This window comes from Panulirus ornatus, chromosome 20, assembly GCF_036320965.1.
Source record: "Panulirus ornatus isolate Po-2019 chromosome 20, ASM3632096v1, whole genome shotgun sequence".
Lineage (NCBI taxonomy): Eukaryota > Metazoa > Arthropoda > Malacostraca > Decapoda > Palinuridae > Panulirus > Panulirus ornatus.
The window spans coordinates 71,518,025-71,544,109 of record NC_092243.1 but is presented as its reverse complement, the minus strand read 5'-3'; the positions used below and the strand labels follow the sequence as shown (position 1 = coordinate 71,544,109).

General features: G+C 41.4%; 1 protein-coding gene across 1 annotated transcript in view; it reads left to right on the top strand.

Annotated features, from left to right (window-relative positions):
- Positions 1–26,085, top strand: part of Mybbp1A (MYB binding protein 1a) — a 181,373-nt gene that overhangs the window by 99,068 nt on the left and 56,220 nt on the right. The window contains exons 13-15 of the mRNA XM_071675197.1: positions 3,349–3,486; positions 7,076–7,185; positions 17,316–17,463. Of these exons, the coding sequence (XP_071531298.1) occupies positions 3,349–3,486; positions 7,076–7,185; positions 17,316–17,463 (396 nt within the window). The remainder of the gene's footprint in view (positions 1–3,348; positions 3,487–7,075; positions 7,186–17,315; positions 17,464–26,085) is intronic.

The window sequence follows — 26,085 nt, the reverse complement described above, 5'->3', positions numbered from 1 at the left end:
ATTACGATGCCTCTCTCTTACCGTTTCATTTCTTACTTGATTGACCCTCCTTACACCAACTACTGTCCTCAGACACTTCATTTCCATCACACTCACCCTCTTCTATACATTCTCATCCATAGACCATGTCTTGCATCCCTACAACACCTTCGGGACTACTGTTTCTTGAAACATAGCCATCTTTGCCCTCCCAGATTGTGACCTCTCCATCCATACATTCCTCAGCCCACTCACCCACCTTGTGACTCACCATGGTTCCATTCGCTGCCTTGTTTACTCCCAGGTATCTAAAACACTTCACTTCCTCCAAGTTTCCTCCATTCAATCAAACACTACAGTTAACCTCTTTCTTCACTCCAAAGAGTAATAACATTGCTATCATTATCATAGACTCAACTTTCCTGCTTTTCTCACATTCTCCCAAACTAAGACAGCAACTTCTGTAGTTTCTCACTTGAACCTGCCATCAGCATTGTATCCTTTTGAATAGTTCCCTTTGTTCTCCATGACTTTATGCAGTGATACTATACATGCATTCTTTCAATCCCAAATGCTCATCATGATGCATACATACATTTAAGCTTCTAACAAACCAGGTAATAACACAGTCACTCCTTTCTTCACAAATTCATCTGCAATAACATCCTCTTCGGTGCCACATGTTATCTTATGCATGGCTTTCACCACCTCATGTCTTTTCTCTAAACTGCTTTTCATGACTCATTTTGCATACCTCTTTGACCCAAACATCCTTCATTTACTACAGTATCATGAAACACATTCAACAGTCCTTCAAAGTACTCTTTTCATCTCTTCACCTCATCACTCCCTGTCACCACTTTTCCATTTGCTCCCTTCACTGATATTACCATTTCTCTTTTTTTTCTTACATTACTGACCTCCTTCCAATAAATTTTCTTCATGAAGTTCACTGATACTTGTTCACCCCAACTTTTATTTGCCCTCTTTTTTAAACCATGGCATCTTCCTTTTGACCTCCTGCTGCTTTCTTTTGTATATTTCCCAATCACTTGCTCATAGTTGCCTATATTTTTTCACATTTATATGTGTATACATATTTTTACATTTACTTATTCATGTTAAAATTTAGAATGACTTTCAGAGAGTGGTTTTCTCAGTGATAAGCACTTTTAGTGACTAAGAAACACATAGTAGATATACATGTCATGTAATATTAGTGAGTTGTTCAAAGTAAGCCCATTAAAAGTAGCTTTAACATGATTATTTCCAGCACCTTCTTTAATTTATCATATGGTAACTCCTGACATTTAAACATTAATCCTTTGGTTCGAGTTCCACCTTATAACAGATGATGTACAGTAATGCTGGTTATCATGTTTTCTCCTACAGTTTCTCTGAGGAGTTCAGGAGAGACTAGCATGTTACAGTACTAAAATTGAATTGTGTACCTACAGTAGTGACTTTTGTAATAGAAAAGATAAAAAGAAATACTTTTAGAGTAAAAGAGTGGTGGATACATGGAACATTGAGAGAAAACTGTAATTGTATGTTGTATTAGTTCGCTGATGATACAGCGCTGGTGGCTGATTCATGTGAGAAACTGCAGAAGCTGGTGACTGAGTTTGGTAAAGTGTGTGAAAGAAGAAAGTTGAGTAAATGTGAATAAGAGCAAGGTTATTAGGTACAGTAGTATTGAGGGTCAAGTCAATTGGGAGGTAAGTTTGAATGGAGAAAAACTGGAGGAAGTAAAGTGTTTTAGATATCTGGGAGTGGATCTGGCAGCGGATGGAACCATGAAAGCGGAAGTGGATCATAGGGTGGGGGAGGGGGCAAAAATCCTGGGAGCCTTGAAGAATGTGTGGAAGTCGAGAACATTATCTCAGAAAGCTAAAATGGGTATGTTTGAAGGAATAGTGGTTCCAACAATGTTGTATGGTTGTGAGGCGTGGGCTATGGATAGAGTTGTGCGCAGGAGGATGGATGTGCTGGAAATGAGATGTTTGAGGACAATGTGTGGTGTGAGGTGGTTTGATCGAGTAAGTAATGTAAGGGTAAGAGAGATGTGTGGAAATAAAAAGAGCGTGGTTGAGAGAGCAGAAGAGGGTGTTTTGAAATGGTTTGGGCACATGGAGAGAATGAGTGAGGAAAGATTGACCAAGAGGATATATGTGTCGGAGGTGGAGGGAACGAGGAGAAGTGGGAGACCAAATTGGAGGTGGAAAGATGGAGTGAAAAAGATTTTGTGTGATCGGGGCCTGAACATGCAGGAGGGTGAAAGGAGGGCAAGGAATAGAGTGAATTGGATCGATGTGGTATACCGGGGTTGACGTGCTGTCAGTGGATTGAATCAGGGCATGTGAAGCATCTGGGGTAAACCATGGAAAGCTGTGTAGGTATGTATATTTGTGTGTGTGGACATATGTATATACATGTGTATGGGGGTGGGTTGGGCCATTTCTTCCGTCTGTTTCCTTGCGCTACCTCGCATAACTGGGAGACCGAAAAAAAAAAAAAAATTAGTTCATATGATTGTATGACACAAAAGGATGTTAAAAGACTTGGACTTGCAGTCTAAGAGATCCATCTCTGTTTTGCTTAGAGATAATCACAAATAAATAAAAAAGAATAGAATCCTTAAATTGCCTGAATATGTGCTTTATATTTATAAAAGTGCTTTTTGGAAGAATACTTTTTGCGTCCTTTAGCTGAATGTGTATTGCTTGCTTTGGTGGGCTCTTATATATTATGTTTATTTGCTTTTTATTCTGATGTAGTATAAGTAGTTCATGGAATTCTTGTGTATTTGGTCTTCCGGCTGATCTTTAATTGAATATTACACAAATAAGTGACCACTTATGGATTGGCTAATTTTGTGCCTTAATTGGTTATTGTCTTCCTGGTTGCTTTGAATTAAGAAAAAATGAATTCTAAATGATGATAAACTTAGTACTTAAAAAATATGTTATAGTCTCTGGTGCCATGTAGCTCATCCTCTGCCATGGCCTTTTATGTTAGTTTTGGAGTAGACAGCTTAAGTGCAAGAGGTTAGAGAGCTGACTACTTGGGGGTTTATTGGATTCAGGTCAACTTGGCTAATGACAGGTGTCTAATGAGTACCCAACTTGCCTAATGACAGATGTCTGATGAGTACTTGGTGACCAGTTATATAAGATAACCAATCTCTTAGGTAATCTAACTTCCCAATTGATAGGGAATTAGATGTCAAATGACTTCAGTTGGTCATAGGAATGTCTCTCCTTGATTTATTTGTTTTAAGAGAAAGTAACATAGTTCATTCTTCATAGTTTTTGACTCACTTAATTCATGTTTTCTTTGGAAATTTATTAACTATATGCATTTTTCCAGGGTGAGTGATTTGATAGATGTTTACATAAGGAGAGCTCCTAACATGGGTTTAATAGTGTTCTTGGTGAACCCTCTCCTTAATGCCCTTCGTATTGCAGACCAAGATAAACGGCTGAAAGAGCTTCAATGTAAGCTCAGGTAAGATTTGAAAAATCAGTTGTATGTTTCATAGCAAGATCAGATAGGCAGTATTGTTAGAAAAAAAGAATTTATCATATAGGAATAAGTAGGCTGTCATTTAGGGATGTCTTCACAGCATTATGAAAGAGGCTCCAAGGAATTAGAAAGTAGATTTCTGTGAAATAGAAAAGGGAGATGTTTCATCAGTATCTTCGGAAGAAGTGTAAGTGGATCAAGTGAAGGATACAAAAGTTGTCAAAAGAAGGGTTTGAGAGCTGAAAAAGAGTGCAAATGCAATATGGGGAGAGAAAATATCAATTTACTTTAGAAACTAAGAAAATGTTTTGGAAGTAGGTAAATAGTGAAAGGAGAACAAGAAGGTAAATGGAATGACAGTTGAGAAAGCAGATTGGGAAGTAAGTTGAACATATTTGAAAAGAAGGAGTTAATGTTTTGAAGGTCTATTAGATGTTAGGGAGGTGGATGTGTTGTATTTAGGATGAGAAGGAATGCAGAGTAAGAGAGTCAGGCTGAATGGGATAGTAAAAAAGGAGTTGGGGGGTACTGGAAGTCTTGCATAATATAAGATTTAGTGAAGTGTTTAAGAGTGAATGAAATTGCAGTTTTCTCATGAGGATAACAGTATTTTAGTTTGGTTGTCAGCCTGTTTGATATGTGTAATTGTGTGAAGCCCAAGGGGAAATATTTAAGGACTTGTGAAGTGCATGTGTGGTACTCTAGTATAAAGGTAAGAGAAACAAAAATAAATTTTTGAGTTATGAAGGTAAAGTCTCAAGTGTACTTGGTGAAAAAGGTATTAAAAAACTGTGATTGAGATAGTGAAGTTGTCCAAGGAGCGGATGTTTAGGGAAGAATGGTTATGGTTTTAGGAGAGGTAGAATTTATGTGGACCATATATTTCCTTTGAGGGATAAATACATGGAGAAAGAGTGTGATTATTATGTGGCATTATGAACCTGAAGAAAACTATGATAGGGTTGACAGAGATGCAGCGTGAAAGTTGCCTCAGAAATATGGGGTATATGGAAATACACTAAATGCAGTGGGGAGTTTTGACAAGGAGATTAGTGCATTTGTACAGGAATGCATGGAGGAGGCATTGATTTTTAATGAAGATGGATCTCTGAAAGAGATGTGTGATGTTACCATGGCAGTTTAATATTTACGTGGATGAGATGGTGAGGGAAGTAAATATAAGTGTTTGGGAAGAAGGGGCAAGTCTACGGTATGCTGGGGATGAGGTGTAGGGGCATGAGAGATGAATCAGTTGATGATTGTAGATGACAAAGCTCTTATAGCAGACTCAAGAGAGAAACTAAAATTGTTAGTGACAGAGATTGGGAGTGTATAATAAAAGGACTTTGAAAAAGTTATTGTAAACAGAAGGGAGATGATAACATGCAGCAGTGAGATGAGATGAGATAGTTTGAGTGTGAATGGACATGGCATTATATGAAACCACAGGGGCTGAAGTGAGTTGCAAGGTGGAGGAGTGGGTTAAGATCCCAGATGTTTGAAGGAGTGTGTGAAGGAGAAGCCATTGACCAAAAGGGCAAAGAAGGGTGTGCTTAAATGTATAAGTGCCTCAGCATTGTAACATGGGTGCAAAGTGTGGGCTTTTAATGGAGAGGAAAGGTGGATGTCTTGGTAATTAAATACCTTTGGACAGTATATGGTGTGAGATAGGTTGATCTTAAAACTTTATTGTTAGAGTACATGAGAAGGACAGATAACAGGAGATATGATTGTCCATTGTTAGAGTATATGAGAAGGACAGATAACAGGAGACATGATGGTCCATAATGAGGTTCTGTATTGTGGTGTCCTTAAGTCTTAGAAATAGAAACAGGATATCAAAGCAGAATATGCTTCCCCAGTCACCTCTCCCTCTGACTTAATTGTTGGCTGGTGAAAGATAAGAAAGAGTACAGGGGAAGCTACTGCCATGGAAATTTAATAGGACAGTGTGAATTGGAAAAAGGTCTCTGTCAGTTTGACTTATGCTTTGTGGTCAGATTCTGGAAAAGAAAGACATGATAAGTGGTGAACTGGATTTCCTACAGAAAACAGATATCATTGAAGTATTTGTCAAGCCTTGATTTGAAGTTATTTTTAGCCTTTGCATTTACTACATAGATAGGTAGATTATTCCAGTGCTTAATCACTCAACAAGTGGAAAATGTTTGGCCCATATTGCTGTTGAATTTCTCTCCTTTTATCTTCCTACCAAATTTTAGAGAATAGTTTTAGGTTTTTGAGTCTGCCCTCATGAATGAAGGGATTAGTTTGCCTGATTTTTTTTTAATTAACTAAAGTTTTCCTTCATTTTTAATTTGGTTTGGTTACCATAATTGAAGTGTATTCCATATGAGGTCTAACGTGGGCCTTATAAAGGGTGAGTTTGTATTTTTTTTTTCTTTTTTTTTTAGTAATAGTCTGTGTACCTGACTACAAGAAGAATGATGGAGAGGTGAGTGTCATGGGAGGAGCTAAGTGCAAAAGTGAGCAATGTGGCAGTTGAGGGCTAACTAGGAAGGGGCATGGGTTATTCAGTGAGGAGAATTAAAATAGTAGAATTTCAAAATTCTGCTGTTGAGTCCTGTCTGTAAGTTTTTGATGTAGATAATGAAAATTATGGGTCCTAGGACAACATGTGCAGATTTGATCATTTTTACCATGAGTTTTTATTTTATTTTGTAATATTTGTGATACTCTATTGACGGCTGTACAAAATCCAAGTACATAACATCACAGGGTTCTTTGGAGCCCTAGTTTTCATATTCATGACTAAATCATTCAGTCAGATTGATTAAGCATAATATCTTATTCTGGAAATCATAATGATGGTTGGTTTTCTTCAAGGAATGGAAAGATTTTTGTCTTTAGTACTTGTTTGTAGCACCTAACTTAGAACTTAAATGAAACTGATAGGTCAGTAATTTGAAGTACATTTTCTGTCTCTTTTTTTTGAAAATTGTTGTTACATTCACTGGCTTCCAGTCATTTGGCACTTGTCCTACCTGCAATGATTTACTGAATATTTTGGTGATAAGAAAAGCTATTTGCCTGTTAGGTGTGTCATTGAGGTATGGTAGTGAGTGCAGTTAGATTGAGAGGGTTGACCAGGGTTTGCTTAGATGGTTTTGCCATATGGAAAGGATGAATAGAGAGAGTAATATTGAGGATTTATGTGCCAGAGTCATGGGGAGGGGAGCAGCAAGGCCAAGAAGGACATAGAAGGATGATGTAAAGCAGGCCATGTGGGCACTGAGACTGGAACATTCAGGAGGGCAAGAGGCATGCATTACGTGGAAATTACTAGAGCTTGTGGTATATAAGGGGGGGTTGTGCTGTTGCTAATGGTTTGAATCAGAGCATATGAAGCAATCATGGTAAACCATAGAGTGGTCTGAGGTTACCTATATATGTTAGACTGGTTTTGGTATGGTATACATGACAGCGAGAGACTGGATATTTCCTGCAAATAGTGTCCTTTTTTTTTTTCTGTTCCTAATGCTGTCTCACAAAGGTAGGAGAGTACCTATGCCAGAAAAGGTAAGGCATTGAAATACAACTTTGTCAACAGGAGCATCATACACTTGCTGGGAACAGTCAGGAAGTTTGAAACTGTCGGAAATGTATCCATCCATGAAGTGATGGTAGAGTTGGGCTCTTTATTCACCTTTGCTTGTGAGAGTAAGTACTGTAAAATCTGTCATGTTGTACATTAATGCAGTCTTGCCATTTTCACTTAAAATGATCAATATTTTAATCATTGGTCAATCCTTTTAGCACACTTAGGCTCTTTATTATTTGCTGTATGATTTTTTTATACATGTGTATGTGGGTGGGTTGGGCCATTCTTTTGTCTGTTTCCTTATGCTACCTCACAAATGCGGGAGACAAAGAATAAGTATAATAAAAAAAGATTATAATGATAATACAATAAGGCGACTAAAGGGGACAGGAACGGAGGGGCTGGAAACCCTCCCCTCCTTGTATTTTAACTTTCTAAAAGGGGAAACAGAAGAAGGCGTCACATGAGGAGTGCTCATCCTCCTCGAAGGCTCAGATTGGGGTGTCTAAATGTGTGTGGATGTAACCAAGATGAGAAAAAAGGAGAGATAGATAGTATGTTTGAGGAAAGGAACCTGGATGTTTTGGTTCTGAGTGAAACGAAGCTCAAGAGTAAAGGGGAAGAGTGGTTTGGGAATGTCTTGGGAGTAAAGTCAGGGGTTAGTGAGAGGACAAGAGCAAGGGAAGGAGTAGCACTTCTCCTGAAACAGGAGTGGTGGGAGTATGTGATAGAGTGTAAGAAAGTAAACTCTTGATTGATATGGGTACAACTGAAAGTTGATGGAGAGAGATAGGTGATTATTGGTGCGTATGCACCTGGGCATGAGAAGAAAGATCATGAGAGGAAAGTGTTTTGGGAGCATCTGAGTGAGTGTGTTAGTAGTTTTGATGCACAAGAACAGGTTATAGTGATGGGTGATTTGAATGCAAAGGTGAGTAATGCGGCAGTTGAGGGAATAATTTGTGTACATGGGGTGTGCATTGTTGTAAATGGAAATGGTGAAGAGCTTGTAGATTTCTGTGCTGAAAAAGGGACTAGTGATTGAGAATACCTGGTTTAAATAGAGATATACGTAAGTATTCGTATGTAAGTAGCAAAGATGGCCAGAGAGCATTATTGGATTATGTGTTAATTGATAGGCGCGCGAAAGAGAGACTTTTGTATGTTAATGTGAAGAGAGGTGCAACTGGAGGGATGTCTGATCATTATCTTGTGGAGGTGAAGGTGAAGATTTGTAGGGGTTTTCAGAAAAGAAGAGAGAATGTTGGGGTGAAAAGAGTGGTGAGAGTAAGTGAGCTTGGGAAGGAGACTTGTGTGAGGAAGTACCAGGAGAGACTGAGTACAGAATGGAAAAAGGTGAGAACAAAGGACGTAAGGGGAGTGGTGGAGGAATGGGATGTATTTAGGGGAGCAGTAATGGCTTGCGCAAAAGATGCTTGTGGCATGAGAAGCGTGGGAGGTGGGCAGATTAGAAAGGGTAGTAAGTGGTGGGATGAAGAAGTAAGATTATTAGTGAAAGAGAAGAGAGAGGCATTTGGACGACTTTTGCTGGAAAAAATGCAATTGAGTGGGAGATGTATAAAAGAAAGAGGCAGGAGGTCAACAGAAAGGTGGAAGAGGTGAAACAGAGGGCAAATGAGAGTTGGGGTGAGAGAGTATCATTAAATTTCAGGGAGAATAAAAAGATGTTTTGGAAGGAGGTAAATAAAGTGCGTAAGACAAGGGAACACATGGGAACTTCAGTGAAGGAGGCAAATGGGGAGGTGATAACATGTAGTGGTGATGTTAGAAGGAGATAGAGTGAGTATTTGGAAGGTTTGTTGAATGTGTTTGATGATAGAGTGGCAGATATAGGGTGTTTTGGTCGAGGTGGTGTGCAAAGTGAGAGGGTTAGGGAGAATGATTTGGTAAACAGAGAAGAGGTAGTAAAAGCTTTGCGGAAGATGAAAGCCGGCAAGGTAGCGGGTTTGGATGGTACTGCAGTAGAATTTATTAAAAAAGGGGGTGACTGTATTGTTGACTGGTTGGTAAGGTTATTCAATGTATATATGTCTCATGGAGAGGTGCCTGAGGATTGGCGGAATGCTTGCATAGTGCCATTGTACAAAGGCAAAGGGATAAAAGTGAGTGCTCAAATTACAGAGGTATAAGTTTGTTGATCAGGTGTTTGCGTTGAAGAATGTTTGTGAGAAATACTTAGAAAAGCAAATGGATTTGTATGTAGCATTTATGGATCTGGAGAAGGCATATGATAGAGTTGATAGAGATGCTCTGTGGAAGGTATTAAGAATATATGGTGTGGGAGGCAAGTTGTTAGAAGCAGTGAAAAGTTTTTATCGAGGATGTAAGGCATGTGTACGTGTAGGAAGAGAGGAAATTGATTGGTTCTCAGTGAATGTAGGTTTGTGGCAGGGGTGTGTGATGTCTCCATGGTTGTTTAATTTGTTTATGGATGGGGTTGTTAGGGAGGTGAATGCAAGAGTTTTGGAAAGATGGGCAAGTATGAAGTCTGTTGGGGATGAGAGAGCTTGGGAAGTGAGTCAGTTGTTGTTCGCTGATGATACAGCGCTGGTGGCTGATTCATGTGAGAAACTACAGAAGCTGGTGACTGAGTTTGATAAAGTGTGTGAAAGAAGAAAGTTAAGAGTAAATGTGAATAAGAGCAAGGTTATTAGGTACAGTAGGGTTGAGGGTCAAGTCAATTGGGAGGTGAGTTTGAATGGAGAAAAACTGGAGGAAGTAAAGTGTTTTAGATATCTGGGAGTGGATCTGGCAGCGGATGGAACCATGGAAGCGGAAGTGGATCATAGGGTGGGGGAGGGGGCGAAAATCCTGGGAGCCTTGAAGAATGTGTGGAAGTCGAGAACATTATCTCGGAAGGAATAGTGGTTCCAACAATGTTGTATGGTTGCGAGGCGTGGGCTATGGATAGAGTTGTGCGCAGGAGGATGGATGTGCTGGAAATGAGATGTTTGAGGACAATGTGTGGTGTGACGTGGTTTGATCGAGTAAGTAACGTAAGGGTAAGAGAGATGTGTGGAAATAAAAAGAGCGTGGTTGAGAGAGCAGAAGAGGGTGTTTTGAAATGGTTTTGGCACATGGAGAGAATGAGTGAGGAAAGATTGACCAAGAGGATATATCTGTCGGAGATGGAGGGAACGAGGAGAAGTGGGAGACCAAATTGGAGGTGGAAAGATGGAGTGAAAAAGATTTTGCGTGATTGGGGCCTGAACATGCAGGAGGGTGAAAGGAGGGCAAGGAATAGAGTGAATTGGATTGATGTGGTATACCGGGGTTGACGTGCTGTCAGTGGATTGAATCAGGGCATGTGAAGCGTCTGGGGTAAACCATGGAAAGCTGTGTAGGTATGTATATTTGCGTGTGTGGATGTATGCATATACATGTGTATGGGGGTGGGTTGGGCCATTTCTTTCGTCTGTTTCCTTGCGCTACCTCGCAAACGCGGGAGACAGCGACAAAGCAAAAAAGAAAGAAAAAAAATGTTTGTTGAGTATTCCTGGGAAATTAAATGGGAGGGTATTAATTGAGAGGGTGAAGGCATGTACAGAGCATCAGACTGGTGAAGAGCAGTGTGGTTTCAGAAGTGGTAGAGGATGTGTAGATCAGGTGTTTGCTTTGAAGAATGTATGTGAGAAATACTTAGAAAAGCAAATGGATTTGTATGTAGCATTTATGGATCTGGAGAAGGCATATGATAGAGTTGATAGAGATGCTCTGTGGAAGGTATTAAGAATATATGGTGTGGGAGGCAAGTTGTTAGAAGCATTGAAAAGATTTTCTCGAGGATGTAAGGCATGTGTACGAGTAGGAAGAGAGGAAAGTGATTGGTTCTCAGTGAATGTAGGTTTACGGTAGGGGTGTGTAATGTCTCCATGGTTGTTTAATTTGTTTATGGATGGGGTTGTTAGAAAGGTGAATGCAAGAGTTTTGGAAAGGGGCAAGTATGGAGTCTGTTGTGGATGAGAGAGCTTGGGAGGTGAGTCAGTTGTTGTTCGCTGATGATACAGCGCTGGTTGCTGATTTGTGTGAGAAACTGCAGAAGCTGGTGACTGAGTTTGGTAAAGTGTGTGAAAGCAGAAAGCTGAGAGTAAATGTGAATAAAAGAAAGGTTATTAGGTACAGTAGGGTTGAGGGTCAAGTCAGTTGGGAGGTAAGTTTGATTGGAGAAAAACTGGAGGAAGTGAAGTGTTTTAGATATCTGGGAGTTGATCTGGCAGCGGATGGAAGCGGAAGTGAATCATGGGGTGAGGGAGGGGGCGAACGTTCTGGGATTGTTGAAGAATGTGTGGAAGTCGAGAACACTATCTTGGAAAGCAAAAATGGATATGTTTGAAGAAATAGTGGTTCCAACAATGTTATATGGTTGCGAGGCATGGGCTATGGATAGAGTTGTGCGGAGGAGGGTGGATGTGCTGGAAATGAGATGTTTGAGGACATTATGTAGTGTGAGATGGTTTGATCGAGTAAGTAATAATCGGGTAAGAGAGATGTGTGGTAATAAAAAGAGTGTGGTTGAGAGAGCAGAAGAGGGTGTTTTGAAATGGTTTGGGCACATGGAGAGAATGAGTGAGGAAAGATTGACCAAGAGGATATATGTGTCGGAAGTGGAGGGAACGAGGAGAAGTGGGAGACCAAATTGGAGGTGGAAAGATGGAGTGAAAAAGATTTTGAGTGATCGGGGCCTGAACATGCAGGAGGGTGAAAAGCGGGCAAGGAATAGAGTGAATTGGATTGATGTGGTATACCGGGGTTGACGTGCTGTCAGTGGATTGAATCAGGGCATGTGAAGCGTCTGGGGTAAACCATGGAAAGTTGTGTGGGGCCTGGATGTGGAGAGGGAGCTGTGGTTTCGGGCATTATTACGTGACAGCTGGAGACTGAGTGTGAACGAATGGGACCTTTGTTGTCTTTTCCTAGTGCTACCTCGCACACATGAGGGGGGAGGGGGATGGTATTCCATGTGTGGCGAGGTGGCGATGGGAATGAATAGGGGCAGGCAGTGTGAATTGTGTGCATGGGTATATATGTATGTGTTTGTGTTTGTATATATATGTGTACATTGAGATGTATAGGTATGTATATTTGCGTGTGTGGGCGTGTGTGTGTGTACATTGTGTATGGGGGTGGGTTGTGCCATTTCTTTCGTCTGTTTCCTTGCGCTACCTCGCAAACGCGGGAGACAGTGACAAAGCAAAATAATAAATAACTAATAATGATAATATGAATTTTTCATTTATTATACTTAATCGCCATATCCTGTGTCAGCGAGGTAGTCCATGGAAACAGACAAGGAATGGCCCAACCCACCCACATACATAATAATATATATGATATATGATAAAATGTGCCATGAATCTAGTCTCCACCTCTAGAATTATTTATATCATTCTCCAAGGTGGATGGTTTCCTTACTGTAAATAATTGCCCTTAGCTGGCATTTTGCATTGAAAAGGTATGTGAGAAATACTTTGAAAAGCAAATGGATTTGTATGTAGCATTTATGGATCTGGAGAAGGCACATGATAGAGTTGATAGAGATGCTCTGTGGAAGGTTTTGAGAGTGTATGGTGTGGAAGGCAAGTTGTTAGAAGCAGTGAAAGGTTTTATTGAGGATGTAAGGCATGTGTGCAAGTAGGAAGAGAGGAAAGTGATTGGTTCTCAGTGAATGTTGGTTTGTGGCAGGGGTGCATGATGTCTTCATGGTTGTTTGATTTGTTTATGGATGGGGTTGTTAGGGAGGTGAATGCAAGAGTTTTGGAAAGAGGGGCAAGTATGCAGTCTGTTGAGGATGAGAGAGCTTGGGAAGTGAGTCAGTTGTTGTTCGCTGATGATACAGCACTTGTGGCTGATTCGGGTGAGAAACTGCAGAAGTTTGTGACTGAGTTTGGTAAAGTGTGTGAAAGAAGAAAGCTGAGAGTAAATGTGAATAAGAGCAAGGTTATTAGTTACAGTAGGGTTGAGGGACAAGTCAACTGGGAGGTAAGTTTGAGTAGAGGAAAACTGGAGGAAGTGAAGTGTTTTAGATATCTGGGAGTGGATTTGGCAGCGGATGAAACCATGGAAGCGGAAGTAAGTCATAGGGTGGAGGAGGGGGCGAAAGTTTTGGGAGCGTTGAAAAATGTGTGGAAGGCAAGAACATCATCTTGGAAAGCAAAAATGGGTATGTTTGAAGGAATAGTGGTTCCAACAATGTTATATGGTTGTGAGGCGTGGGCTATAGATAGAGTTGTTCAGAGGAGGGTGGATGTGTTGGAAATGAGATGTTTGAGGACAGTATGTGGTGTGAGGTGGTTTGATCGAGTAAGTAATGAAAGGGTAAGAGAGATGTGTGGTAATAAAAAGAGTGTGGTTGAGAGAGCAGAAGAGGGTGTTTTGAAATGGTTTGGTCACATGGAGTGAATGAGTGAGGAAAGATTGACAAAGAGGATATGTGTGTCAGAGGTGGAGGGAACGAGGAGAAGTGGAAGACCAAACTAGAGGTGGAAAGATGGAGTGAAAAAGATTTTGAGTGATCGGGGACTGAAAATGCAGGAGGGTGAAATGCCTGCAAGAAATAGAGTGAATTGCAACGATGTGGTATACCAGGGTCGACATGCTGTCAATGGATTGAACCAGGGAATGTGAAGTGTCTGGGGTAAACCATGGAAAGTTTTGTGGGGCCTGCATGTGGAAAGGGAGCTATGGTTTCGGTACATTATACATGACAGCTAGAGACTAAGTGTGAACGAATGTGGCCTTTGTTGTCTTTCCTTAGCGCTACCTTGTGCACATATGGGGGTAGTTGGTTATCATTTCATTTGTGGTGGGGTGGCAATGGGAATGAATAATGGCAGACTATGAATTATGTACATGTGTTTATATGTATATGTCTGTTTGTGTATATATATGTATACGTTGAGATGTATAGGTATGTATATGTGCGTGTGTGGATGTGTATGTTTATACATGTGTATGTGAGTGGGTTGGGCCATTCTTTCGTCTGTTTCCTTTTTATTCTCCCTAAAATTTAATGATACTCTCTCACCCCAATTCTTGTTTGCCCTCTTTTTCACCTCTTGCACCTTTCTCTTGACCTCCTGCCTCTTTCTTTTATACATCTCCCACTCATTTGCATTTTTCCCTGTAAAAATCGTCCAAATGCCTCTCTCTTCTCTTTCACTAATAATCTTACTTCTTCATCCCATCACTCACTACCCTTTCTAATCAACCCACCTCCCACGCTTCTCATGCCACAAGCATCTTTTGCGCAAGCCATCACTGCTTCCCTAAATACATCCCATTCCAACCCCCACTCCCCTTACGTCCTTTGTTCTCACCTTTTTCCATTCTGTACTCAGTCTCTCCTGGTAATTCCTCACACAAGTCTCCTTCCCAAGCTCACTTACTCTCACGACTCTTTTCGCCCCAACAGTCTCTCTTCTTTTCTGAAAACCTCTACAAATCTTCACCTTCGCCTCCACAAGATAATGATCAGACATCCCTCCAGTTGCCCCTCTCAGCACATTAACATCCAAAAGTGTGCCTATCAATTAGTTTACATACATATACTTATGTATATCTCTCTTTTTAAACCAGGTATTCCCAATCACCAGTCCGTTTTCAGCACATAAATCTACAAGCTCTTCACCATTTCCATTTACAACACTGAACACCCCATGTACACCAATTATTTCCTCAACTGCCACATTACTCACCTTTGCATTCAAATCACCCATCACTATAACCTGGTCTCGTGCATCAAAACTACTAACACACTCACTCAGATGCTCCCAAAACACTTTCCTCTCATGATCTTTCTTCTCATTCCCAGGTGCATATGCACCAATAATCACCCATCTCTCTCCATCAACTTTCAGTTTTACCCATATCAGTCTGGAGTTTACTTTCTTACACTCTATCACATACTCCCACCACTCCTATTTCAGGAGTAGTGCTACTCCTTCCCTTGCTCTTGTCCTCTCACTAACCCCTGACTTAACTCCCAAGACATTCCCAAACCACTCTTCCCCTTTACCGTTGAGCTTCGTTTCATTCAGAACCAAAACATCCAGGTTCCTTTCCACAAACATACTACCTATCTCTCCTTTTTTCTCATCTTGGTTACATCCACACACATCCTTCGAGGAGGATGAGCACTCCCAGCGTGACTCCTTCTTCTGTTTCCCTTTTTAGAAAGTTAAAATACAAGGAGGGAAGGGTTTCCAGCCCCCCGCTCCCGTCCCCTTTAGTCGCCTTCTACGACACGTGAGGAATGCATGGGAAGTATTCTTTCTCCCCTATCCCCAGGGATACTGTTGTTATTGTTATTGTTGTTATTATTATCATCATTATACTTGATTGCTGTTTCCCGTGTCAGCAAGGTAGTGCCAGGAAACAGACCAAGAATTGCCCAACCACTCATATGCACACATCATATGAATATACATAAATGCCCATACACGCACATATACATATCAACATATACATATGCAGACATATGCCTATATACACATTTACATATTCGTACTTGCATGCCTTCATCCATTCCTGTTGTTATTATTTATTGGTTGTTTAATTTGTTTGCTTGATCAAACCCCCTCACGCCACATATTGTCCTCAAGCATTTCATTTCCAACACATGCACCCTATTCTGTATAACTCTATCAATAGCTCATGCCTTGCAACCATATAACATTGTTGGAACCACTATTGCTTCAAACGCCCATTTTTGCTCTCTAAAATAACGTTCTCTTTTTCCACACATTCTTCATTGCCCGAGAACCTTAGACCATCTCCCTTTCCCTATGACTCACTTCCGTTTCCATGGTTCCATTTGCTGCTAAGTCCACTCCCAGATATCTAAAACACTCCACTTTCTCCAGTTTTTTCCATTCAAACTTACATCCCAATTAACTTGTCCCTCAACCCTACTGAACCCAATAACCTTGCTCTTATTCACATTTACTCTCAACTTTCTCCTTTCACACACTTATCCAAACTCAGTCACCAACTTCTGCAGTTTCTCACTCGAATCAGCCTCAAGTGCTGTATCAATGGTGAACAGCAGCTGACTTGCTCCCAGGCCCTCTCATCCCCAACAGACTGCATACTTGCCCCTTTCCAAAACTCTTGCATTTACCTCCCTAACCACCCCATCCATAAACAAATTAAACAACCCTGGGGACATCACACACCCCTACCGCAGACTGACCTTCACAAGGAACCAGTCACTCTCCTCTCTTCCTTCTTGTACACATTGCTTACATCCTTGGTAAGAACTAGGAACCAATCACTCCTCTCTTCTTTCTCGTATACATTGCTTACATCCTTGGTAAAAAAATTTCACTACTTCTAGCAACTAACCTCCCACACCACATACCATTAAGACCTTCCACAAAGCATCACCAACCCAATCATATGCCTTCTCCAGATTCATAAATGCTACATAAAAATCCATCTTTTTTTCTAAGTAGTTCTCACATACATTCTTTAAAGTAAACACCTGATCCATGCATCCTCTACCACTTCTGAAACCACACTGCTCTTCCCCAATCTCATGCTCTGTACATGCCTTCACTCTCTCAATCAATACCATCCCATATGATTTCCCAGAAATATTCAACAAACTTATGCCTCTGTAGTTTGAACATTCACCTTTATCCCGTTCCCTTTGTACGATGGTATTATGCATGCATTCCTCCAATCCTTAGGAACTTCACCATGGTCCATACATACATTGTATTCCTTGCCAACCAATCAACAACACAGTCATCCCCTGTTTTTAATGAATTGAAGTGCAATACCATCGAAACCCACTGCCATGCCAGCTGTCATCTTCAGCAAAGCTTTCACTACCTCTTCTTTTTTTTACCAAACCATTCTCCCTGACTTTCTCACTTCGCACACCACCCTGACCAAAACACCCTATATCTGCCTCTCTATCATCAAACACACTCAACAAACCTTCAAAATACTTACTCGGTCTCCTTCTCACTTCATCACTCAGGTTACTACCTGTTATTACCTTCCCACTTGCCCCCTTCACTGATGTTCCCATTTGTTCTCTTGTCTTATGCATGTTATTTACCTCCTTTGAAAACATCTTTTTATTTTCCCTAAAATTTACTGATACTCTTTCACCCCACCTCTTATTTGCCCTCTTTTTCAACCCTTGCACCTTTCTCTTAACCTCCTGTGAGTGTGTGTTAATGATAATAATAAAAGTTCTCACAATTTTGGTGTTTGACAGCATCACAGAGCTACACTGATGTGGTCAATGAGGGCTACTCACTGCTTATGTATTGTGGCTGCCAGTTGTTGGGAGAGGATTCTCATAAGCCAGACAACCCACTTATAAAGATTTTTGCCGAACACATGGAGGAGTTGTTTATCAAAAAGTAAGTATTTCCATAATTACTTTTTCTTTTTCTTTCGAACTATTCGCCATTTCCCGCGTTAGCGAGGTAGCGTTAAGAACAGAGAACTGGGCCCCTGAGGGAACATCCTCACCTGGCCCCCTTCTCCATTCCCTCCCTTGGAAAATTAAAGGAAAAAAAATGAGAGAGGGGAGGATTTCCAGCCCCCCGCTCCCTCCCCTTTTAGTCGCCTTTTACGACACGCAGGGAATACATGGGAAGTATTCTTTCTCCCCTATCCCCAGGGATAAAACAACATAATTACATTAATCATTAAAACATCTTGTGTTTGCGGATTCTCCCTGTGAGTGGTTTCACTGTGAGTGAAAAGTCACCTGATAGGATGTATCATTTTCAATGTATGAAAAGAAATAGTGTCGTTGCTGAAGTTGTCACTCCCAAGGAATCTCTGGTTTCCCTACTTCTGATTGGGCGATACCCATAAAGCTGCAGGTGCCCCATAGAATGGGTTGCAGGTTGTTAGTTTGATTGAATTGAACATCTTTTGGCTTTCTGAATTTATTAGTCAGCCAAGTGTTCTGTTGTAACTTTCCACCACAGTATAAACTGTATAGATGTCAAGATAGTGTAGGTCCTGGGTATATGGGGAAATGTTTGTTGTTAAGTAACACCTACTACTTCAGTATATCCTTTCCCAGGAGTCCTATCTGTCTCCCATAAGGTTTTCAACAGTGCTTAGGGAGCTGGCCATGTCCACTGAGCAGGACCATGGGTCATAAAGTGTTGTTTATTTTGTGAGTGTGACTATGTGGGGAGAGTGCAGGGCATTTGAGCAGTAAGTATTTGGTGTCTTCATTGCATCTTAGGCATAAAGGGATTTAAGATTAATTTATTCAGTGTTTGTATTGTCATAGGAATGGGAGATGTCCAGAGTGTAGGCAAGAATGTGCAACTATGTATACCAGGGGAGCTTGGTTTCAGATGGATATGTGTTTTGGTGAGGTGATTTTTAAGACTGATTGAAAAGTCAGAAAGTGAAAGCTTGGAAGGGAGGCTTGTGTGAAGAGATACCAGGAGAGATTAGGTATGTATTGGCAAGATGTTAAGAAAAATACAGCTATGGGAGTAGTGCTGACATATGAGAGAAGTGTTTAGCAAGTAGAGAGTGGGAAGGTGGCAAGAAGAGAGTGTAGTGAATGGTGGGATGGCAAAGTGAAGTTGCTAGGGTGTTGATGTTATTTACAGGGAAGGAGTGAGAGTGGTTAGATGCAGAAGAAAAAGTGACAGAGGTCAAGTGGAAGATGCTTGAGTTGAAAAAGAGGGCAAATAGGTAACACCACGAATTGATGAAGAAATGGCCTCATTTGCTTACATTTGCACATTATCTGTCATGTATAATGGGCTGAAACCAGTTACCTATCTATAACCAGGCCTCACAGACCCTTCTATGACTTCCCCTGACTGCTTCATGTCCCCAGGTTCAGCCCATTGACAGCATACCATTCATGGTATACTACACTGCTCCAGCTTTTTCTGTCCTTGCACCATCCTGCATGTTCAGGCTCCAGACTATCATAGCATCTTTCACTCCATCCTTCCTCCTCCTTTTTGGTTTCATTTTTTCTTCCATATGTCCAGACCATTTCAGTACACCTTCAGCTTTTTCAGACATACTCCTGTTACTTCCACACCTCTCTGTTACACCATTGTTTCTTATTTAATCACCCTCTTCCTACCACATATTGTACTCAGACAATTCATTTCCAACAAATCCAACCTCTTTACATATCTTCCTAAGGTCCATGCCTTGCATCCATACAGCATTGATAGGACTACTATACCATCAAAATACCCATCTTTTCCCTTAAGACAGTGACATCTCTTTCCTTCACAGCAAAATGTTGCTTGTATGTACATCTACTCTCAACTTTTACTCTTCACGCACTTTCCCAGACTCAGACACCAGCTTCTGCAGTTTCTCACACCTATCTGCCACCAATACCATGTCATCAGCAAATAACTGATATACCTCCTGGGCTCCCCTCCTCTCGCCCCCAACAGTCTGCATACCTGCTTCTCTCTCCAAGACTCTTACATTAACCTCCATCACCACCCCATCCATAAACAACTTAAGCAGCCTTTGTGACATTGCATACTCCTGATGCAGATCAGTCAAAGTGACTGGAGCATTGTTATGGTTATCCCAGTAATGAATAGAAATATTGTTGAATTGTCTCATATCAGACATAGTAGAGATATTAATATGATTCATAATGCTCTGTTTATCCCTGGGGATAGGGGAGAAAGAACATTTCCCACGTATTCCCTGCGTTTCATATAAGGCGACTAAAAGGGGAGGGAACGCTGGGCTGGAAATCCTCCCCTCCAGTTTTTACTTTTCCAAAAGAAGGAATAGAGAAGGGGGCCAAGTGAGGGTTTTCCCTTAAAGGCTCAGTTCTGTGTTCTTGATTCTACCTCGCTAAAGCAGGAAAGGGCAAATATATATAAAAAGAATATGCTCTTTTATATGAATTAGATATTTTATAAGTGAAAACTGAATATATATCCCAAAACATAGGTTCATCTCAGTTTGTAACCTAAGAAAGGCAAGGTCACCAGAGGTGACTTATGCCTTAATCCCTTCACCTGTTTTTTAATTCATTTACCTTCCCTGCTCATCGATGGCTAGTTTATTATATTCTAGTTCTCTTTATCTGTATTCACTCCTGATAATTTAATTACATGAAAGTGCCTAACACTTTGTATTTTTTGTTTCCTTGTGTTCTTACTTGCATCATATGTACACTCGCTACTTTTGTGCTTTTTTCATGTTACTGCCTGTGTATTCGCTGCATGTCATAGAAGGCATCTAAAAAGGATGGAGCAGGGGACTGGAAATCCTTCTTTTTTTTTTCTTTTTCTTTTCTTAAAGAAGGAACAAAGAATGGGACCCAGTGAGGATTTTCTCTCTAAGGTTCAGTCATCTGTTTTTGACACCACCTTGCTAATGCAGGAAATGGTGAATATGTTTGAAAAAAATGTCTATATCATACATACTTTTCAGTGAATGTAGGTTTGCGGCAGGGGTGTGTGATGTCTCCAAGGTTGTTTAATTTGTTTATGGATGGGGTCGTTAGGGAGGTGAATTCAAGAGTTTTGGAAAGAGGGGCAAGTATGCAGTCTGTTGGGGATGAGAGAGCTTGGGAAGTGAGTCAGTTGTTGTTCACTGATGATACAGCGCTGGTGGCTGATTCATGTGAGAAACTGCAGAAGCTGGTGACTGAGTTTGGTAAAGTGTGTGAAAGAAGAAAGATAAGAGTAAATGTGAATAAGAGCAAGGTTATTAGGTACAGTAGGGTTGAGGGTCAAGTCAATTGGGAGGTAAGTTTGAATGGAGAAAAACTGGAGGAAGTAAAGTGTTTTAGATATCTGGGTGTGGATCTGGCAGCAGATGGAACCATGGAAGCGGAAGTGAATCATAGGGTGGGGGAGGGGGCGAAAATTCTGGGAGCCTTGAAGACTGTGTTGAAGTCGAGAACATTATCTCGGAAAGCAAAAATGGGTATGTTTGAAGGAATAGTGGTTCCAACAATGTTGTATGGCTGCGAGGCATGGGCTATGGATAGAGTTGTGCGGAGGAGGGTGGATGTGCTGGAAATGAGAAGTTTGAGGACAATATGTGGTGTGAGGTGGTTTGATCGAATAAGTAATGTAAGGGTAAGAGTGATGTGTGGAAATAAAAAGAGCGTGGTTGAGAGAGCAGAAGAGGGTGTTTTGAAATGGTTTGGGCACATGGAGAGAATGAGTAAGAAAAGATTGACCAAGAGGATATATGTGTCAGAGGTGGAGGGAATGAGGAGAAGTGGGAGACCAAATTGGAGGTGGAAAGATGGAGTGAAAAAGATTTTGTGTGATCGGGGTCTGAACATGCAGGAGGGTGAAAGACGGGCAAGGAATAGAGTGAATTGGATCGATGTGGTATACTGGGGTCGACGTGCTGTCATTGGATTGAATCAGGGCGTGTGAAGCGTCTGGGGTAAACCATGGAAAGTTGTGTGGGGCCTGGATGTGGAAAGGGAGCTGTGGTTTCGGGCATTATTGCATGACAGCTAAAGACTGAGTGTGAACGAATGGGGCCTCTGTTGTCTTTTCCTAGAGCTACCTCGCACACATGAGGGGGAAGGGGGATGTTATTCCATGTGTGGCGAGGTGGCGATGGGAATGAATAAAGGCAGACAGTGTGAATTGTGTGCATGTGTATATATGTATATGTCTGTGTGTGTATATATATGTGTACATTGAGATGTATGGGTATGTATATTTGCGTGTGTGGACGTGTATGTATATACATGTGTATGGGGGTGGGTTGGGCCATTTCTTTCGTCTGTTTCCTTGTGCTACCTCGCAAACACGGAAGACAGCGGCAAAAAAAAAAGAAAAAAAAAAAAATTATTTCTATTTTGCTTTGTCGCTGTCTCCCGCGTTTGCGAGGTAGCGCAAGGAAACAGACGAAAGAAATGGCCCAACCCACCCCCATACACATGTATATACATACGTCCACACATGCAAATATACATACCTACACAGCTTTCCATGGTTTACCCCAGACGCTTCACATGCCCTGATTCAATCCACTGACAGCACGTCAACCCCGGTATACCACATCGATCCAATTCACTCTATTCCTTGCCCTCCTTTCACCCTCCTGCATGTTCAGGCCCCGATCACACAAAATCTTTTTCACTCCATCTTTCCACCTCCAATTTGGTCTCCCACTTCTCCTCGTTCCCTCCACCTCCGACACGTATATCCTCTTGGTCAATCTTTCCTCACTCATTCTCTCCATGTGCCCAAACCATTTCAAAACACCCTCTTCTGCTCTCAACCACGCTCTTTTTATTTCCACAGATCTCTCTTACCCTTACGTTACTTACTCGATCAAACCACCTCACACCATACATTGTCCTCAAACATCTCATTTCCAGCACATCCATCCTCCTGCGCACAACTCTATCCATAGCCCACGCCTCGCAACCATACAGCATTGTTGGAACCACTATTCCTTCAAACATACCCATATTTGCTTTCCGAGATAATGTTCTCGACTTCCACTCATTCTTCAAGGCTCCCAGGATTTTCGCCCCCTCCCCCACCCTATGATCCACTTCCGCTTTCATGGTTCCATCCGCTGCCAGATCCACTCCCAGATATCTAAAACACTTTACTTCCTCCAGTTTTTCTCCATTCAAACTTACCTCCCAATTGACTTGACTCTCAACCCTACTGTACCTAATAACCTTGCTCTTCACATTTACTCTTAACTTTCTTCTTTCACACACTTTACCAAAGTCAGTCACCAGCTTCTGCAGTTTCTCACATGAATCAGCCACCAGCGCTGTATCATCAGCGAACAACAACTGACTCACTTCCCAAGCTCTCTCATCCCCAACAGACTTCATACTTGCCCCTCTTTCCAAAACTCTTGCATTTACCTCCCTAACAACCCCATCCATAAACAAATTAAACAACCATGGAGACATCGCACACCCCTGCTGCAAACCTACATTCACTGAGAACCAATCGCTTTCCTCTCTTCCTACACGTACACATGCCATACATCCTCGATAAAAACTTTTCACTGCTTCTAACAACTTGCCTCCCACACCATATATTCTTAACACCTTCCACAGAGCATCTCTATCAACTCTATCATATACCTTCTCCAGATCCATAAATGCTACATACAAATCCATTTGCTTTTCTAAGTGTTTCTCACATACATTCTTCAAAGCAAACACCTGATCCACACATCCTCTACCACTTCTGAAACCACACTGCTCTTCCCCAATCTGATGCTCTGTACATGCCTTCACCCTCTCAATCAATACCCTCCCATATAATTTACCAGGAATACTCAACAAACTTATACCTCTGTAATTTGAGCACTCACTCTTATCCCCTTTGCCTTTGTACAATGGCGCTATGCACGCATTCCGCCAATCCTCAGGCACCTCACCATGAGTCATACATACATTAAATAACCTTGCCAACCAGTCAATAATACAGTCACCCCCTTTTTTAATAAATTCCACTGCAATACCATCCAAACCTGCTGCCTTGCCGGCTTTCATCTTCCGCAAAGCTTTTACTACCTCTTCTCTGTTTACCAAATCATTTTCCCTAACCCTCTCACTTTGCACACCACCTCGACCAAAACACCCTATATCTGCCACTCTATCATCAAACACATTCAACAAACCTTCAAAATACTCACTCAATCTCCTTCTCACATCACCACTACTTGTTATCACCTGCCCATTTGCGCCCTTCACTGAAGTTCCCATTTGCTCCCTTGTCTTACGCACTTTATTTACCTCCTTCCAGAACATCTTTTTATCCAACATATACATATATATACATAGACATTTTTTTTTTTTTTTTGCTTTGTCGCTGTCTCCTGCGTTTGCGAGGTAGCGCAAGGAAACAGACGAAAGAAATGGCCCAACCCACCCCAATACACATGTATATACATACGTCCACACACGCAAATATACATACCTACACAGCTTTCCATGGTTTACCCCAGACGCTTCACATGCCCTGATTCAATCCACTGACAGCACGTCAACCCCTGTATACCACATCGATCCAATTTACTCTATTCCTTGCCCTCCTTTCACTCTCCTGCATGTTCAGGCCCCGATCGCACAAAATCTTTTTCACTCCATCTTGCCACCTCCAGTTTGGTCTTCCACTTCTCCTCGTTCCCTCCACCTCCGACACATATATCCTCTTGGTCAATCTTTCCTCACTCATTCTCTCCATGTGCCCAAACCATTTCAAAACACCCTCTTCTGCTCTCTCAACCACGCTCTTTTTATTTCCACACATCTCTCTTACCCTTACGTTACTTACTCGATCAAACCACCTCACACCACACATTGTCCTCAAACATCTCATTTCCAGCACATCCATCCTCCTGCGCACAACTCTATCTATAGCCCACGCCTTGCAACCATACAACATTGTTGGAACCACTATTCCTTCAAACATACCCATTTTTGCTTTCCGAGATAATGTTCTCGACTTCCACACATTTTTCAAGGCTCCCAAAATTTTCGCCCCCTCCCCCACCCTATGATCCACTTCCGCTTCCATGGTTCCATCCGCTGACAGATCCACTCCCAGATATCTAAAACACTTCACTTCCTCCAGTTTTTCTCCATTCAAACTCACCTCCCAGTTGACTTGACCCTCACCCCTACTGTACCTAATAACCTTGCTCTTATTCACATTTACTCTTAACTTTCTTCTTTCACACACTTTACCAAACTCAGTCACCAGCTTCTGCAGTTTCTCACATGAATCAGCCACCAGCGCTCTATCATCAGCGAACAACAACTGACTCACTTCCCAAGCTCTCTCATCCCCAACAGACTTCATACTTGCCCCTCTTTCCAAAACTCTTGCATTTACCTCCCTAACAACCCCATCCATAAACAAATTAAACAACCATGGAGACATCACACACCCCTGCCGCAAACCTACATTCAATGAGAACCAATCACTTTCCTCTCTTCCTACACGTACACATGCCTTACATCCTCGATAAAAACTTTTCACTGCTTCTAACAACTTTCCTCCCACACCATATATTCTTAATACCTTCCACAGAGCATCTCTATCAACTCTATCATATGCCTTCTCCAGATCCATAAATGCTACATACAAATCCATTTGCTTTTCTAAGTATTTCTCACATACATTCTTCAAAGCAAACACCTGATCCACACATCCTCTACCACTTCTGAAACCACACTGCTCTTCCCCAATCTGATGCTCTGTACATGCCTTCACCCTCTCAATCAATACCCTCCCATATAATTTACCAGGAATACTCAACAAACTTATACCTCTGTAATTTGAGCACTCACTCTTATCCCCTTTGCCTTTGTACAATGGCACTATGCACGCATTCCGCCAATCCTCAGGCACCTCACCATGAGTCATACATACATTAAATAACCTTACCAACCAGTCAACAATACAGTCACCCCCTTTTTTTAATAAATTCCACTGCAATACCATCCAAACCTGCTGCCTTGCCGGCTTTCATCTTCCGCAAAGCTTTCACTACCTCTTCTCTGTTTACCAAATCATTTTCCCTAACCCTCTCACTTTGCACACCACCTCGACCAAAACACCCTATATCTGCCACTCTATCATCAAACACATTCAACAAACCTTCGAAATACTCATTCCATCTCCTTCTCACATCACCACTACTTGTTATCACCTCCCCATTTGCGCCCTTCACTGAAGTTCCCATTTGCTCCCTTGTCTTACGCACTTTATTTACCTCCTTCCAGAACATCTTTTTATTCTCCCTAAAATTTAATGATACTCTCTCACCCCAACTCTCATTTGCCCTTTTTTTCACCTCTTGCACCTTTCTCTTGACCTCCTGTCTCTTTCTTTTATACATCTCCCACTCAATTGCATTTTTTCCCTGCAAAAATTGTCCAAATGCCTCTCTCTTCTCTTTCACTAATACTCTTACTTCTCCATCCCACCACTCATATATATATATATATATATATATATATATATATTAATTTATTTATTTATATCTATTTTGCTTTG